The 17,744-nt window shown below is 35.1% G+C and overlaps 1 protein-coding gene across 1 annotated transcript; it reads right to left on the reverse strand.

The window, feature by feature from the left end:
- On the reverse strand, positions 1,143 to 11,367 carry LOC109835688 (V-type proton ATPase catalytic subunit A-like). Its single transcript, XM_020403685.1, has 19 exons — positions 11,145 to 11,367; positions 9,521 to 9,647; positions 9,313 to 9,368; positions 9,174 to 9,230; positions 8,745 to 8,856; positions 8,591 to 8,628; positions 8,367 to 8,468; positions 8,183 to 8,239; positions 8,035 to 8,106; positions 7,819 to 7,920; positions 7,642 to 7,704; positions 7,425 to 7,557; positions 6,517 to 6,623; positions 5,611 to 5,805; positions 5,437 to 5,523; positions 4,860 to 4,964; positions 1,851 to 1,948; positions 1,664 to 1,742; positions 1,143 to 1,252 (listed from the first exon to the last, which is right to left on the reverse strand). Exons 1-19 carry the CDS (start codon positions 11,214 to 11,216, stop codon positions 1,160 to 1,162), a joined length of 1,755 nt encoding a protein of 584 aa, XP_020259274.1. The 5' UTR covers positions 11,217 to 11,367; the 3' UTR covers positions 1,143 to 1,159.

The raw sequence follows: 17,744 nt of genomic DNA on the forward strand, positions 1-17,744 counted from the left end.
ACAACTAGAACTTAAATACCCTAAAGTTTTTCCGACATGCACATTAATACCCTCGATTATGTAAATTTGAGGGTATTTAAGTGCAAGTTTTAAGAGCTTTAGAGTATTTAAGTATCGGATTTAAAAACTTCATGGTATTTCAATCCAACTTTTAATAACTTTAGGGTATTTAAGTGTCACTAAAAAAGAGTGAATGTATGTAAGTACAAGTTTTAAAAATTTTAGGATATTTTCTTATAACCAAACTAGTGTGAACACCATGCGTCATATTTTTTTCTCGCTACAGTAATCCCGGGTTTAACTACCATAGTATTTTTTTTTTTTGAATTTTTATATTACTACAATATCCCACCTCTGCTACAGTACTCTGTGCGCTACAGCATTTTTTTCCAAAAACTACAATGTACAGTTTTATGCTTGCTACAGTATTACTACTATAATAAATAATACTATAGTATTTACTATAACATGAATAGTGAATATTGGGTTCTCCGAGTTGTAAAGAGGAGTAGATACAAGTGAGGGTAAATAAGTGAAAAGTAGATAACTCAACAAGGTAAATAAGTGCTATTTATAACCTTTACTCAACCAATCCACTAAAAGAGAGTGGGCGTGTGGAACAATACTTTATTGCAATACATCCACATTTTTATTTTAACTACAAAACAAACAAACAATAACATGCATGAGAAACAACAACAACAACAACAACGGCAACATTACAACATGCTTGGTGACCCAGCAACATAATTTCTTCTTAAGCAAATGCTATTTATATAAAGGATGAGCAGCAACCCCCCCGCTCTTGGGAAAAACCAAACGAACCGACGGGAAAATGTTTATGGAAAATGCAAGGTACTAAAGCCCTACGATTGCACCATCGTCGACGATTTTAGTCTATCTTGTTTCGTCTTCTAGGTTTCTGAATCCAACGGTGAGATCATCGTATAATTTGCTGGAACCTGTTGCAGCGTGCGCTGCTGCTCTTCGGCAGGCATCTGTTCAAATTTTTCTGGCGACTCTGCGAATGTTCGAATTGATATCGATGGTCTATTTTTGTGGATTTTTTTTTTTTTTTGAATTAAAATCAGTGTTGGAACGAATAAATTGCAATCATAATCAAAACCGTGGTCCCATCAAAGTAGAAGAATTCGTTAACTTACACAAGGCGGTAAAAAAGATCGCCCAATCGATGCTTGATGACACTGTATGTTATCTTCTGGCCATCAGAACCGGCTCCTCGCTCAACAGCCTGCAACATATCCATCAAGTTAAATAATTTGGTCGTGCCACGTCAACGATCCAAGAAATGAGGAAGATTGTGAAGAACAGTCTAGCAAGTTTTTCGTCTCTATATTCCTTTTTTTTTCCTCCCCCACCCCCTCCTCTTGCTTGTTATTACGAGCAAACCAAGTTAAGGGTGATTATTACAACAATCAGAATACTCCATAATCCTTGACATGTATAGTTGTTTGCATTGGAGGTATGCTTGCCAGAACCTCTAATAAACCAAGTTCCAGCATGGGAAGGAAAATTTGACTTCCAAAGAAAATTAGCAAAAAATAAAATTTCTATATTTTGAAATAATTTGGAGAACCGACTCTGACAAATAAACCCAGAGGGAAAACAGAGGTATACTAAACAAAAGAAAAAAAGGATTTACCTGGTTTGCCAAAGCACTGAAATGGATAATATTGCGCATCATCCAGACTGACTTGTAGAATGGGCAGAATTTGTCATAACTGTAGAGCATTTATCCATGGTGAGAAGAGCAGAAAAAAAAATTACTATAATAAAGTTCAAACAGTAATGAGCTGCAATGAAACCAACAAATAAACATTAACACTTACGGAGTGAAGGCATTCTGGGCAAGATAATCCTCCCTCAGGAGCTTTGCAGTTTCTAAAATAATTTTGTCAGTTTCGGCTAAAGCATCTTTACCGACAAGCTGCAGTGCAAGAGATTTATAATAACAATCAGTCCGAGATGGAACTCAACTAAAATATCCAAAACCACTTATTTTAACTTTTGCTCGACACGTATGTATGCAACTTTAGTAGGTATATTGTTTATAACAATTATTTGGACACCATGTCATATTCAGTAGGCATCACACCTTACAAAAGTCATTTTTCACTCAAAAATGACTATTGTATGTTTTTGTAGGAGGCACTTTAAAAAACAAAAAAAAAAGGAAAGACCAAAATAAAGCCAATCCAGCTTTATAATAGTTAGTTTTAAAAGGTCTTCGCTTCGATAAGTCATAGTTATGTGTGGAGGGAGGGGGTGATGCAAGACAAATCAGATCTATGAATTTTAAGGATTTTATATTTTTTATCAGTTGAGATATTTTGTTAGGATGAAGTTATTATATTTAGTTATTGGAGTTGTTATTTTGTTAGGATCTTTATGTGTTGTTATCGATTTGTTAGGATTTTACTTGTTATTAGGGTTTTCTTTAGTTAAGGTTGTATTTTTTTTCCAATTGGGGAGATGAAAATTGATGAACAAAATTTGAGATTTAAGAGATGATTTTGGAATGATTCCATTAGCGTGAAGCCATTTTTTTTATTAGGCATTCGTGTGAAACCAATCTTTTTCATTGTTTTCAGAGATTAGATGCTATGAGTGAATTTGGTCTAACATATTTATCTTTCTTTATTTAGTCTTTTAATACTTTAAATTTTTTAAAAAGAGAAAAATTAATGTTTAAGAGTATTGTTCACACCCGCCCCCAAAAAAAAAAAAAATTATTCGTCATCACCTTCGTTTGGCATCAGGGGGTCACGAGGGCACGTGCAACCCCCCACCCACCCCGCCTCCTTAAAAACCTCGCTGGAGAGCAAATTTTGGAGGTATAGTGCATTGTAATACCATATAGCAATGATTATGAGCATTGTTTGGAATATCCTCGATATAGCCCAATATATCGGCGCCGATATATCCTTTTATAAGGTTTGCCACAAAATGATATCGTCTCAATATCGTTTGCCGCTTTTGGCTACTTTAGAGTGATATCCCTGACATGACCGATATATTAGCCGAGATGTTGTCCAATATATCTGTTTATATCGACTTGTCGATAGACAATAAAGTTCAGCAAAATTTCTTTAATGTTTTTTTAAGCAAAAATTCCAACCTAAGTTTTTCAACAGAATTCTAGTAAACTCTTTTCCCTAATTTTCTACAATTAGTTAGTGATCCTAAACATACATTGTTTACATTTTTATATGCTTAGATTTTATTACGTGTATTTCGATCATATTTTAGGACATTATATTATATATACACATCATATGATACGACACTCCGATATTTAATACGTATCACTATTATTTCCCTAATATCCGCAATCCGATATGAATTTTGGTGGTCTAATATTTCCCCAATATCTAATACTTAAAACATTGATTATAAGATTTTTTTTTTAATTGACAAAATAGTCCTGGTTCTCTTCAAATAATATGCTTTTGGGGTTTTGATCCTGTAATTCCTATTCTTATGGAAACTCATGTGGGCTTTCCATCTATGGTTATCACATTTATTTCTCATAAACTCCTAGGGCCTCGTTTATTCTATATACTAACAATTATGACTGAATTGTTCTATAAGAAGAAATGAAAAATAAAGTAATACCTTATAAAACATTAAAGTACATATCTTGCAAAAACATATTATAATAAATCTTAAAACTACTAGTTATAAAATGTCACGCAGGTGCAGTATAATGTATCATATAATCGGAAAGGAAAATATGCAACAATCTCAAAGAAATGGTAAATCGTTAGGTTTGTAATTGTCCCTAATTGTCATTTTCAAACTTAATTTATTTACTTTTTTATGGTTAGTTATATTAATTTTGACTATACCTTTCGAGTTGAGAGTACTCTTTTTCTTTTTATAAACAATCATTTTGTATATATGTTAGGCCGGGGTTTTAGCATTTGAGACCCTATCTTTTCTCTCAAAAAAATCTTGATAACATTGAATGTAATTATTAATATAATATTTTTAAATTATTTTTTTAAGAATAAGCAGGTATTGGGATGATTTTCGTAAAATCGGATATCAAGGAAACGTGGTGGAAAGGGAACATCCACAACATCTATTTGGAGGGATTTGATACTACAGTGAAACACTGCCACTTCATCTTTTTGGGTGACACATAACCCTTTCCCGTCATGCAAACAAGGTAAAACTTAAAACTAGAGAGTCGAGCTCAAAACCCCTCCACTTTACCTGATTTCCCTCAAAGATAATTGCAATGAAACTACAATGCCCCCACCCCCCCCCCACCCCACCCCCCCCCCCAAAAAAAAAGAACAAAAACAAAAAATGCACCCGTTTCTAGCTACGCCACTGGTCACAGACAATTGACATTTTGCATCTTCTTTTGTCGATATTTTTGGGTGTTCGTTATTGTTTAGTTATATATTTTACCAAGCTGAAACCATCTATCTGACAAGTAGACAGAAAGAAGTAAAACTATAGGACGAAATTCATATGGAAGGAAGTCTCTTAGCCATCCATAATTTTGGTTTACACAGTTCGTTATAATTAACTGTAACCTATTTTCTGATGGAATGTTACAAATCCTAGCATTAATTCTCGGATAAAAACCATGAATATGAGCACAAAACACTTTTCTGAACAAGTTCTGACATAAAAATTGGATAACACCAGAACTCCCAAGAACTCCATCTAATCAATTTCCTGAAGTACGTGTGGATTTCAGTTTCTTTTAAGCCAACCCAGTCAAAAATAAGAAACGTAAAGATCAGAAGGCAGCTAATGAACAATTGAACGTTATAAAAGAGACAAGAAAACAAGTAGCAGTTTTAATTGGGGAGCAAGTGTACCTGCACGATTTCATTCAAGTCATCTTCTCTCTGAAGGACCTCACGAGCCTTCGTTCTGATGTCAATAAAATCCGGATCAAATTTCTCATAGAAAGATTCCAGCGCCTGTAAATAAAGAAATCATGTCAGAAACAAGAAAAGGCAAATCAGTTTTCAGAAAAAATATATGGATGAAGAGTTAGACCTTGCCAGCTAGGTGCTCAGCAGAAGCCACAGTATTTATAAATTTATTAAGAAGGATGCAAAGTCCGAAATTTTGAGTTTTCAACAGTGGAGAACTACATGAATTTCTGAAAACGTTGCTCATCATGAATCTGACTTCAAAAATGTTACAGTTGGAGCTCATTCAATCAGATCAGCTTGAAAAAGTGGAGCTCAAATACCAGTTGGAGAATGATCCATCATTAAACCTTTCTTAGCTATTTTATGCTTAATTTTCTTGGCAGTTCCCGTGAAACTTTTAATAATACGATTGCATAAATAATTATGAACCAAGTCTCTTTTCTTCAGAAAGATATAAGAAGCAACTATGGCATTATCATTTTCTGCATAAAAATTGAAAAGCGCAAGAACAAACCTTAGAGTACTTTGAATAAGATATAAGCCAATTCACTGATGGGAAATGCTTCCTCTGAGCTAGCTTCTTATCCAGTCCCCAAAACACCTGCACGAGGCATAGATGATACGTGACTGATGACGACAAAAGTGAGCAATATTCTTTGTAAAAGGGGCACACAGTTTTAGCTTTTACCTGAACAATACTAAGGGTTGCAGAAGTTACTGGGTCTGAAAAATCACCTCCTGGAGGAGAAACAGCACCAACAATTGTGACACTACCAGTCCGGTCTGGACCACCAAGACATTTCACTTTACCAGCACGCTCATAGAAGGAGGCTAAACGTGATGCCAGATATGCAGGATAACCACTGTCTGCAGGCATTTCCGCCTGAAATAATCAACATTGATCAAGAAGTGCCATGTGCCAGACTTGATGTACTCAATTCTCATATCGAATATGTAAACAAGAAAATATAGAAGTAACATAAAAAATATATAGGTAGCAAAAGTATGATGAAAAATAGAATGGAAGTCAAAAACAGTTAAGAAAAAATTTGTTAGCGGATAAAATAATCTGTAGAAAATTGGGTTAAACAAGACAACTATATTTGAAAGTCAGCTTCCTTTTCCAATTTTCCACATTGGATAAAGTGATAAACCTTTGGATCCTATCTTGAATGACTACTAACTAAGCAAAGGGAAAAGGCAAATACAATCCACTTTTCAGTTTCTAATCATCATTCGAATCCAAAGGAACCAAGAAAATGAGAAGGAAAAGCACCATTAACATATGTTACATTGTTACATATGTACACGTTTCGAGTTTTTTTTACACATAGATAACTTAAGATTTAAGAATTCCTCTTATCAAGTACATATTAATCACCATTGCGACCTATCTCAGAGGTAAAGGGGTTGTGAAGAAGGTCCTACTTTAAAACCAGGCTATCTGTGACCTTTACTCAGGAAAAGGTATGTATTAATCAAACAAAGGACAAAGATGATTGAATGCATCATGGTGTTTTTTCACTTGTAGGCATATTTACCCATTTTCATTTAACAAAATTAGCATATAGAATGAGATAGGCCAAATAAGTACCAATCGGCCAGATATTTCACGCAGAGCCTCGGCCCAACGGGAGGTAGAATCAGCCATCATGCTCACGTTGTACCCCATATCCCTGAAGTACTCAGCTATTGTGATACCTGAATATTAAAGAATAGCTAGAGTAAGTGGTCTTTGAAGACATATGACAGAATTGAATAGCTAGGCAATAGAGTAACAATTTAAAAAACAACATATAAACTGGAGGCTATGCATCTTTAGAAGAGTGTCACCTTAAAAGCAAAATTCCTTAGATAAAAATAATTACCATAGTAGCAAAAAGAATGTTGTATGGTTCCTTCACGTTTCATTTGTATGGGAATACAAACAAATCAAGGTGGCAATATAATAATTTGGATTGTTCTTTTTTGTTATGTTTTGCATGGGAGTTTCTTTCCTCCAGGCATCTGCCCAACATCACTATGAATGCATGAATGTGAGAATGCAATTACCTGCAGAAGTCAGCATCTTTATCATGCTCCTATAGATTAATTCTCGATCTAATATAAATTCGGAGGGAAAGCTCCTTGTTTGAATGAGCTAAAATGACATAAACAACAGGATATGGTTTGAATTAGCCAATGTGTTGTCAGGCCCGCACTTGTCCATAATTTTGGGAAGACCGAAACCATAATCATTGGACCCACTATGTAGCGTGTACCGTGTAACTATGCTTGAAAATGAATGTTAGTTAGGGCATCCATGTTGTTGAGTGGGAGTCAAAAGAAAGAAAAGGTGATTTCCAAACGAAATGTTATTATAAGGCCAGAAGATGAAGATTTTCCAAATTTCTAGATGGCTGCCTCCTTATATAGACTGAGGGAATCAGAGATGAATCGAAAAGAGAACCATGTATGGAGACCTCCCTTAATCATTGGACATAAAGCACATTAAAAAACTACCTGTATAGATGGAGGCTTCACGAGCAGCCACAGGCATATTAGAAGTATTTGCCACTAGAGTAGTTCGCTTCATGACAGATTCTTCACGACCATCAGGCAATGTCATTGTTAATTGAGGAAAATCCATAAGCACCTGAGATAAGGGTTATCGAAATCATACACAATAATGTGAAACAGGCAACAAAAAGCTTTGGCAAATAATACGAAAAATACAGACCTCTGCCATTTCGTTCCCTCTTTCTCCACACCCAACATAAACCACCGTATCCGAATTAGAATACTGGAAGCGGTAAGAAGGATAAGTTCAAAAATATATAGAACAAAAGGGAGAAAACAAATTATATAACATTCAAATTTCCGAGAACTATCCAAATTAAATATCCGATAAAGTTACCTTTGAAAGTGCTTGACTAATAACTGTTTTACCACAACCAAAGGCTCCAGGTATAGCACAAGTGCCTCCAAGTACAGAAGGGAAAAGGGCATCAAGAACACGCTGAAGATGGTTATTAAAAACGTTAGGGATAGTAAGAACAGAAGCATTTCAAATCAAAAATAAAAAGAAGAAACTTGATCATTAATCCACCAAGGTTGAATCATCTATATTCACCTGTCCAGTCAGAAGAGGTGTATCCGCAGCAAGTTTTGATGCCACAGGCCTAGGTGTACGCACAGGCCAACTCTGCAGTGAAAATAAGATGGGTTTTAGTGCATTTTTTAGACCAAACTCCAAAGATAATAATTAAGTAGTTATGTACCTGAAGCATAGCAAAGTTCTTCTTGATACCTTGAAATTCCAGCTCAAGTACTGTATCCTGAAAACATTACATACCCATCATTACATAGTAATTCTCACCCAAAGTATAGAAATAAGACCTTCGGGAAGGTCGAAGGGTACAATAAGAGGAAGCAAACAAACTTAAACAGAATTTTCATATTAACCTGAATGCTATATTGACCAGCTGGGGCAATGTAACTAATTTTCCCCATAGAACCAGGAGGAAGAGCAACATGGTGTTGCATCAAAGTGTTCTCAAAAACAGTCTGCAGAACAAAGTAATTGACATTAGAAATAATGCAGGACTTAAAAAAGCATAAATTGCATTCCTCTACCATTGTTCTAAAAGGAAATACAATAGAGTCTATGAAAGTCCTTTAACACTTACAGCATATAAATCTCCACCAGTAACAAGATCCCCAACAGCTGGAAAAATTAAAGAAAGAATCAATCTTTTGAATTTGATGAACTAATGCTGGCTAAAATGGCTGGTCAAGTGTTAACTAACATACAATGGAAAAAAGAAAAGGACCAGAAGTTACCTAATTTTTTGGGCTCAAACTCCCACAGTGCATCCTTATCAAGTGCAGGAACAGAAACACCACGAGGGATATAGACATCACCAGACCTTATGGCAATAGTTTTCAGAGGTCTCTGTGTTGAGGAAGAGTGATAGGAAGGTGGTTAATAGTGGATAATATATTAGTATACTTTGAAATATAATAAAAAATGTAGACAGAAGTAGAAGAAAAGAAAAATCGTAATGCTCAAACAAACAAAGAATCAAAATTAAATAACTTTTTAATATTCTAGGTCCTTGACATGCAAAGAAAATTGAATTAGATCGTGATTTGCTTCTCTCGTCAAACTTCAATAGCAAGATACATTTCATAGCCATCATCTATTAGTTGTCTAGAACATGCTGAGAGTCAAGCAGATATAGTAGCCTGAGAGCTAGGGTTGTAACAAACCTGAATCCCGTCGAAGATATTGCCTAAAATCCCAGGTCCTAATTCAACTGAGAGAGGCTGCAAGAGAGAAGCAACTTTTTATACAATGGTATACCAGGACATCAGTATACTAACCAAACTGGCCAACGATTATAAATACCTTATGAGTTCTCAAGACTGGGTCATTCACCATCAACCCAGCTGTTTCTTCATAGACTGGAAACCAATAGTAACAAACAAATTAATATAAGCTCTCTTTATAAAATGAGAGGGCGCTAAAATAAAAATATAAATAAACATCGCGTAAAAAAAGTGTTACGAAATTTGCAGTCTAATTATGTGCTGAAATTTAATTAAAAAAAGAGTACCTTGAATGGTGGCTGAATCTCCCTCCAACCTAATGATCTCCCCTATGAGATTGTCGTGACCCACACGAACCAGTTCATACATAGCAGCACCCCCCATTCCATCTGCCACAACAACTGGCCCAGAAACCTATCCATCACACAAATTATAATTCATGATTATCATTGAAAAGCTTCAACAGAAATGTTTACATTTCCAAAGAAAAGACCCAGAGTTTAATATAAAGAAAACTAAGATGAGTGTTTTAGAACACTTAGAGAATCGAGAGAAGAAACGAACGGTATAAAATTTATGTACGTCTTCAATTCTTATTGGGCATTCGCATTTAGCACATGTTAGATGAAATTGACGAAAATCTGCCTGGGGAAACATGGATATCCATATGGTTCCTTTATCATGGATCATCCAGAATCTAGATTTACTTTGCCGGATGCGAAACAAAGTAAAACACAGATATGACTCATCCTTGTCATGATTCTGTTAATCTTTTTGGGGTTTTCTGCATAAAAATGTCATATTATGCCAGATATATTTTATTTGATCATCGGCACATAATTTTTTCCTTTTTACCTATTTCCTTAATTCAAGTAAGTCCAAGTCATAGACTCATAGCTAATTTATGAACCAAAAACTATACTAAATTAACGACTTTGATGTAGAACGTAGAAAATGACAGGTTTGAAGATTGAGAAGGTCAAGTATTATCATGTTACTGGTATATTCTGACTGTTTCAATCAAAGCCCACTTCAACAAAAAACTATAGGTAAATGGATCAGAATAAAGAAAAAAGCATCCAATTCTCAGTGTTAAATATAACAAATTAAGATTGCTGTGAGCTATAATAAGTTAGGGTTTTAATGCAATATACTAATATTAAGATAGTACTCAGCTATAATAAGCTAGGCTTTTATTGCAATATATTAGCACAGAGTTATAGCATACTTAGGAAAGACAACTTGTTCATGCAATACCAAAGAGAATATAAGGAGGCAGGATTAAGCATAAATATTGGAGGATCTATTTCCATCAACTCTACATACACACTTGAGGTCAAGATCCGAAATTTTTACGGATATAAACATGAAAACACAGGGTCAAGATCCGAAATTTTTTCACAACTCAATCAACAGAAAGAAGCTATACACGACTGAAATCCAATTCATTCTCTAGATGATAAGAATCTGAACTTTCAATTAACCTCTTAAAAAACCAGTAGATGATATTGGGAAATCTAACAAAACTTGAGTAAACTTCCCAGCGAAGTTAACTGAAGCTCAAATCTTAGGTCAGAAAACTTCAAATTTTTATGATCAGCTCAGCCAAAGTACCAAACCTTTTCAATTAACGTCTTAACTAAGCAGATCACAGTTCACAGTCAAAAAAAAGAAGATCACAGTTCACAGTCTCACCCCAAAAGAACCCTAGAATGCTAAAATCAGTAGATGTGAAGTAACATAACGAAAAAAAACCAAACAAAATTGAGCAAAATTAGCAGACAAGTTAATTGAAGTTCAAATCCAGGTAAAAAGCACCAAATTCTTATGATCAACTTAACTAAGCTCCAATCAATCGATCACTGATCGCGACAACAAAAAGATCGATAAAAAAAAAGAAAATCCAACTACCTTTCGAACGTATCCAAACTCGCTCTCCTTCTCAGAATCCTCGAACGTCGTCATTTGCTCTCCGTACGCCATCTTGATTCAGCAACAGAGACCGATCAAAGCGATGGATCGATCGAAGGAGACGAAACCTAGATCTGATCCGAGGACAAAAATGTAAATAATTGGGTTTCGCTCAACGATAGTTTTGATTCACGCCCGATGAGATATTTGAGAGTCGAGATGAGTACGGGTCTATTTTGGGAATTTATTATCAATTATTTATGTCCAGATATTTTTTTTTCTTTATTTTGCCAATCACGTGAGCCCCCATGGAGCTTCTGATGCTTTCTTGATAAGATATTTATATTGGAGGTTCTTATTGCATATATGCTGTGTTTATTTTATTTTTTTGATAATGTTTTGGTTAAAGCTTATTGACTTTTTGTCATGACACCTGGAGTCCTGGACTCGATTAATAAAAGAGTTTTTTAGGGAAAAATGTATTTAGACCCCTCAAAAATGAAGTGGGTGTGGCCTAGCCCCCAATAGTTTTTTCATTACTCTTTAACCCCAAAAACCAAAAATAAAACGTTCACCCCCCTTTTCACACTCTCCCAGAAAGTCATCCTAAAAAAACCCGAAAATACTTATTCTCTTATCTTCTTCTTCTTCTTCTTCTTCTTCTCAGTGGCTTTCTCCTCCTCTCAATATCCTCCCCCGTCTCAATATCCTCCTCCCCCTCCCCCTCCCCCTCCCTCTCCCAGTAGTGGTCCTCCACCGTCGCCCTCTACTTCGACCAGACCCAACGCCAACCTCACCCACGGCCGGGACCTCACCCGCCACTTCATCTAGCATGTCATCGCCGACTCCATCACGAGTTCTCAAAGAGAGGGATCCACCATGGCGAGCTCTGCATCATCTTTGAGGAATCTGTTAGTTTCTAATTCATTTCAATCTTTCAATACCATCTGCTCGAATTGTTCGATTTTCAGTAATTTATAGTAATTTATAGTAATTTGGTGAAATGGGTTTGGTTGAGAATTTGATGATTAAAGCTTGTTTCAGTGATTTTGGGTCATTGAAAGCTTGTTTGTTATTTTCGATCAACTGTGTTATTGAGAATTTGGGGGTATTTGATTGAATTCTTTCAGCTTCTTTTCTTTGACTAATTAGTCCAATATAGTAAAAGCTAATTTTTTTTAATCTCTTTCTTGTTTTGCAAAATTCGCTTACTTGATGCACTTCTTTCTCAATGTTTCTCATCTTTTTCATTTTAGAGCTGAAGTTCTCTTGCGGTGATTTTTTTTGTGGTTGCTAATAACACTTTGCTGCACAGATTCTTACTACGCTCACTGTTGTTGGTCAAATGAAAGAGCATTTTTACTCCACACAAGCGTACACTTCCAGGTTTGATAGGTTTCTCGATTTTAATCGTGTCTTTTGATATATAAAATCGGCTTTTATAGAAGATGACAAGTCATGATTTATTACTGATGCAAGAGAGATGATCCTGAGATCAAAGACTTATTTGATAATATTGAGAAAATGAGAGGAGAGTTTGCATCTATTGTAAGGCCAAGATTAGAGTTGGAGGCTCCTAAACCAGTAAAAAGCTCAGCAAAGGATTCATCTAAAGCCGATGATGCGAAAGATTGGCCTAACTCTAAAGGAAAGTGAATCACCAGAGCATGTTACAGCAAGAGGATACTCATTTTACCATGGAACTGACCTGTCTGAATTTGTTGATGCAAGTGGAGATTGGACTAATGAAGATATCTTAGGTTGGGAGTATGATGGTGATTTAATATAGGAAGTTCTAGTGATTTATAGTAGCAAGAAAAACTAGCCCATATTTTCATTGTTTGTACTCTTTATTATGATACTGTTTGTACTCTTTTTTCTTATGTAGTTTCTCCAGAATTGCTTGTAACGTGTCATGTTTCATTGTTCAGTTGATTATACTATGTGTTCTTTTGATTTGCTTGTACTTAGATTAAAATTTAATAAAATATATTGTGTCTATTTAGTGATCAATTTTTAATGAAATGTATATTAACTCTCCTCATAACATGTTAACTCTCCTAATAACATGTTAACTTTTCAAATAAACATGTTAACATTCATCATAATTTGTTAACTTTCACTGTTACGTGTTAACTTTCATAATAATATGTTAACTTTCTTCATAATATGTTAACCGTCAGCTGAACATGTTAACTTTTACCAGAACATGTTAACTATAATAGTTATTGTTGACTTTTAACTAAACGTGTTAACTTTTCTCCTAGTATGTTAACTTTTCATACTAAATGTTAACTTTCGCTGCTTTATGTTAACATTCAGTATGAAAAGTTAACATACTAGGAGGAAAGTTAACACGTTCAGTTAAAAGTCAACATACAGTATGAAAAGTTAACATACTAGGAGGAAAGTTAACACGTTCAGTTAAAAGTCAACATATAACTATTATAGTTAACATGTTCTGGTAAAAGTTAACAAGTTAACACGTTCAGTTAAAAGTCAACATATAACTATTATAGTTAACATGTTCTGGTAAAAGTTAACATGTTCAGCTGACAGTTAACATATTATGAAAAAAGTTAACATATTATTATGAAAGTTAACATGTAACAGTGAAAGTTAACAAATTATAATGAATGTTAACATGTTTATTTGAAAAGTTAACATGTTATTAGGAGAGTTAACATGTTATGAGGAGAGTTAACATACATTTCATTAAAAATTGATCACTAAATAGACAATATATTTTATTAAATTTTAATCTAAGTACAAGCAAATCACAAGAACACATAGTATAATCAACTGAACAATGAAACATGACACGTTACAAGCAATTCTGGAGAAACTACATAAGAAAAAAGAGTACAAACAGTATCATAATAAAGAGTACAAACAATGAAAATATGGGCTAGTTTTTCTTGCTACTATAAATCACTAGAACTTCCTATATTAAATCACCATCATACTCCCAACCTAAGATATCTTCATTAGTCCAATCTCCACTTGCATCAACAAATTCAGACAGGTCAGTTCCATGGTAAAATGAGTATCCTCTTGCTGTAACATGCTCTGGAGATTCACTTTCCTTTAGAGTTAGGCGAATCTTTCGCATCATCGGCTTTAGATGAATCCTTTGCTGAGCTTTTTACTGGTTTAGGAGCCTCCAACTCTAATCTTGGCCTTACAATAGATGCAAACTCTCCTCTCATTTTCTCAATATTATCAAATAAGTCTTTGATCTCAGGATCATCTCTCTTGCATCAGTAATAAATCATGACTTGTCATCTTCTATAAAAGCCGATTTTATATATCAAAAGACACGATTAAAATTGAGAAACCTATCAAACCTGGAAGTGTACGCTTGTGTGGAGTAAAAATGCTCTTTCATTTGACCAACAACAGTGAGCGTAGTAAGAATCTGTGCAGCAAAGTGTTATTAGCAACCACAAAAAAAATCACCGCAAGAGAACTTCAGCTCTAAAATGAAAAAGATGAGAAACATTGAGAAAGAAGTGCATCAAGTAAGCGAATTTTGCAAAACAAGAAAGAGATTAAAAAAAAAATTAGCTTTTACTATATTGGACTAATTAGTCAAAGAAAAGAAGCTGAAAGAATTCAATCAAATACCCCCAAATTCTCAATAACACAGTTGATCGAAAATAACAAACAAGCTTTCAATGACCCAAAATCACTGAAACAAGATTTAATCATCAAATTCTCAACCAACCCATTTCACCAAATTACTATAAATTACTGAAAATCGAACAATTCGAGCAGATGGTATTGAAAGATTGAAATGAATTAGAAACTAACAGATTCCTCATGTTAGATCTGAATCATAAAACTTGAGATCTAAAACCATAAGCCAATGATTAATTCGAAGAGATTAACAAGAATCAAAAGAGCGGAAGCTTATACCTGAATCCATAGATGAATCTTGAGATGGGTTTTGGATCTTCTAACCTTAGGGTTTTCTCTATAGCCGAATTTTCTCTTGAGATGGGGATTAAGAGAATTAGAGAGTGTAACCCTAGATTAGGGACCATAACCCCTTATTTATAGATGTTGTATTTTTATAATTTGGCCCCTCAACAAATCACAATTACAACCTGGTTTCTGCACATATAACCCCATAACTTATTTAAATACCCATTAACCCAACTTGATTGATCACTTTAGTGGGTTATCCTAAAAGATAGCAATATACATTGATTAATCATATATGCCCACAATTAGATTTATTAGATTTAATCCAACAATCTCCTACTTGGGCACCATATGATTCCTTAAATTGTGTATAACCTTATGAGCTCAAAATTGCTATCACTGAAAAGGTATTTCCGAACAATCTTGTCCATTGACTATATCAATATAGGATCAAAGCGGTCTTCGTCACATTTATCGTGACTCGACCCATCAATGGTCACATATACCAATACAATCAAACGACAAAGATCAATCATGGATGTGCAGCATGAAAATTACATGCAATGTGATCAGTACATGTCTATTTTCAACTGGTCCTCTTTAGTGAGGTCAAAACCAAACATAATGTAACAGAGTGTCTTAACTGAATACTTTATTCTGATCAGACAATACAACCAAACATAAAGCACCATAATTACAAACTCCCACTAAAACATAATATCCTCAAATAATATCACACCTATATGAGCAGTATGCTCATGAAAGACCTTGGGTGGCAATCCCTTAGTAAGAGAATCATCTATCATGGAGTTTGTCCCAATGTGCTCTATGGATATCTGTCCACTCTATACCCTTTCTTTCACAACCAGGAACTTAATGTCAATATGTTTTGACTTAGTTGAGTTCTTGTTGTTATTGGAATACATTACTGTAGATTTATTGTCACAATATAACCTTAGTGGTCTTTCCATATTTTCCAAAATGCGCAGTCCCGTGACAAAATTTCGCAGCCATATTCCCTGATTGGATGCCTCATAGCAAGCTACAAATTCTGCTGCCATAGTGGAGGAAGCTACTAGTGTTTGTTTGACACTTTTCCATGATATAGCTCCTCCTGCTAACATATAAATGTAGCCTGATGTAGACTTCCTGCTATCTTGGCATCCAGCAAAATCAGAGTCCGAATACCCAATGACCTCTAATTTCTCTGATTTTCTGTATGTGAGCATGTAATCTTTTGTTTTCTGAAGATACCTCATAACCCTTTTGACTGCTATCCAATGATCCATACCAGGGTTGCTTAAGTATCTGCCTAACATCCCAACAATGTACGCAATATCCGGACGCGTACATACCTGAGCATACATTAGACTTCCTACAGCCGAAGCATAAGGAATCTTCTGCATTTCCTGAATTTCAAGGTTACCTTTAGGGCACTGATTGAGACTAAACTTGTCTCCTTTAGCAACAGGGGTGTCACCTGGTCTGCAATCTTGCATGCCAAACCTTTTAAGTACCTTATCGATATAGCTCTTTTGTGATAATCCAAGAATACCCCGAGAGCGATCTCGATGTATCTGGATCCCTAATATAAAAGAGGCGTCCCCAAGATCTTTCATCTCAAAATTCTTTGATAGAAATCTCTTGGTTTCGTGCAACATGCCTATATCATTAGTGGCAAGCAAGATGTCATCCACATACAAAACCAGAAAAATATACTTACTCCCACTGAACTTGTGATATACACAGTCATCAACAATGTTCATCTCAAAACCGAACGAGATAATTATTTGTTGAAACTTATGATACCATTGACGAGGAGCTTGCTTGAGTCCATAGATAGATTTCCTTAATTTGCAGACCATATTCTTTGAGTCTCCTGATACAAAGTTTTCTGGTTGCACCATATAGATCATCTCATCAATGTCGCCATTGAGAAATGCAGTCTTAACACCATATAGATCATCTCATCAATGTCGCCATTGAGAAATGCAGTCTTAACATCCATCTGATGTAACTCAAGATCATAATGAGCAACAAGTGCCATGATTGTTCTGAAAGAGTCTTTCGATGAAACCGGAGAGAAAGTATCTGTATAATTAATACCTTCCTTTTGAGTATAGCCTTTAGCCACAAGACGTGCCTTATACCTCTCCACATTACCATTTGCATCCCGCTTGGTTTTAAAAATCCATTTACAACCAATTGGTTTTGCACCTTCTGGTAATGGGACAAGTTCCCAAACCTTATTGTCTTGCATAGACTTGTACTCTTCATTCATGGCATCAATCCACTGTTGAGAGTTAGAACTTTTCATGGCCTGAGAGAAGTTGATTGGATCATCTTCTAACATTCCACTACTTTCCTCATGTTCTTGGAGAAATACAATATAATCATCCGGAATAGCATTTCTCCTTTCTCTCGTGGATCTCCTTAATGGCACTGGTTCTTGAGGTTGTTGAGTTTGTTCTTCTGGAACAGGGAGTTGTTCAACATTATCATCTTGAGGTTCTTGATTTACTTCTTGAGCAACAACAGGTATAGGAACCTGAATATTGTCAAAAGTAACTGTATGGATTGGATCTGAAGCCAATTCCTCCTCAAAACTAATGTCTCTAACCTTATTTCTCCCCCCAAACTCAACATCCTCAAAGAATGTTGCTGTTCCCGTCT

The sequence above is a fragment of the Asparagus officinalis genome, chromosome 3, assembly GCF_001876935.1.
Source record: "Asparagus officinalis chromosome 3, Aspof.V1, whole genome shotgun sequence".
Lineage (NCBI taxonomy): Eukaryota > Viridiplantae > Streptophyta > Magnoliopsida > Asparagales > Asparagaceae > Asparagus > Asparagus officinalis.

Coding starts and splice junctions, on each gene's coding strand:
- LOC109835688 (XM_020403685.1), bottom strand. CDS start 11,216: ATGGCGTACGGAGAGCAAATGACGACGTTCGAGGATTCTGAGAAGGAG. Junction 9,648..11,144: donor AGTTTGGATACGTTCGAAAG/GTAGTTGGATTT, acceptor TGTGATGGATAG/GTTTCTGGGCCAGTTGTTGT. Junction 8,469..8,590: donor CTGGTGGAGATTTATATGCT/GTAAGTGTTAAA, acceptor TTTGTTCTGCAG/ACTGTTTTTGAGAACACTTT.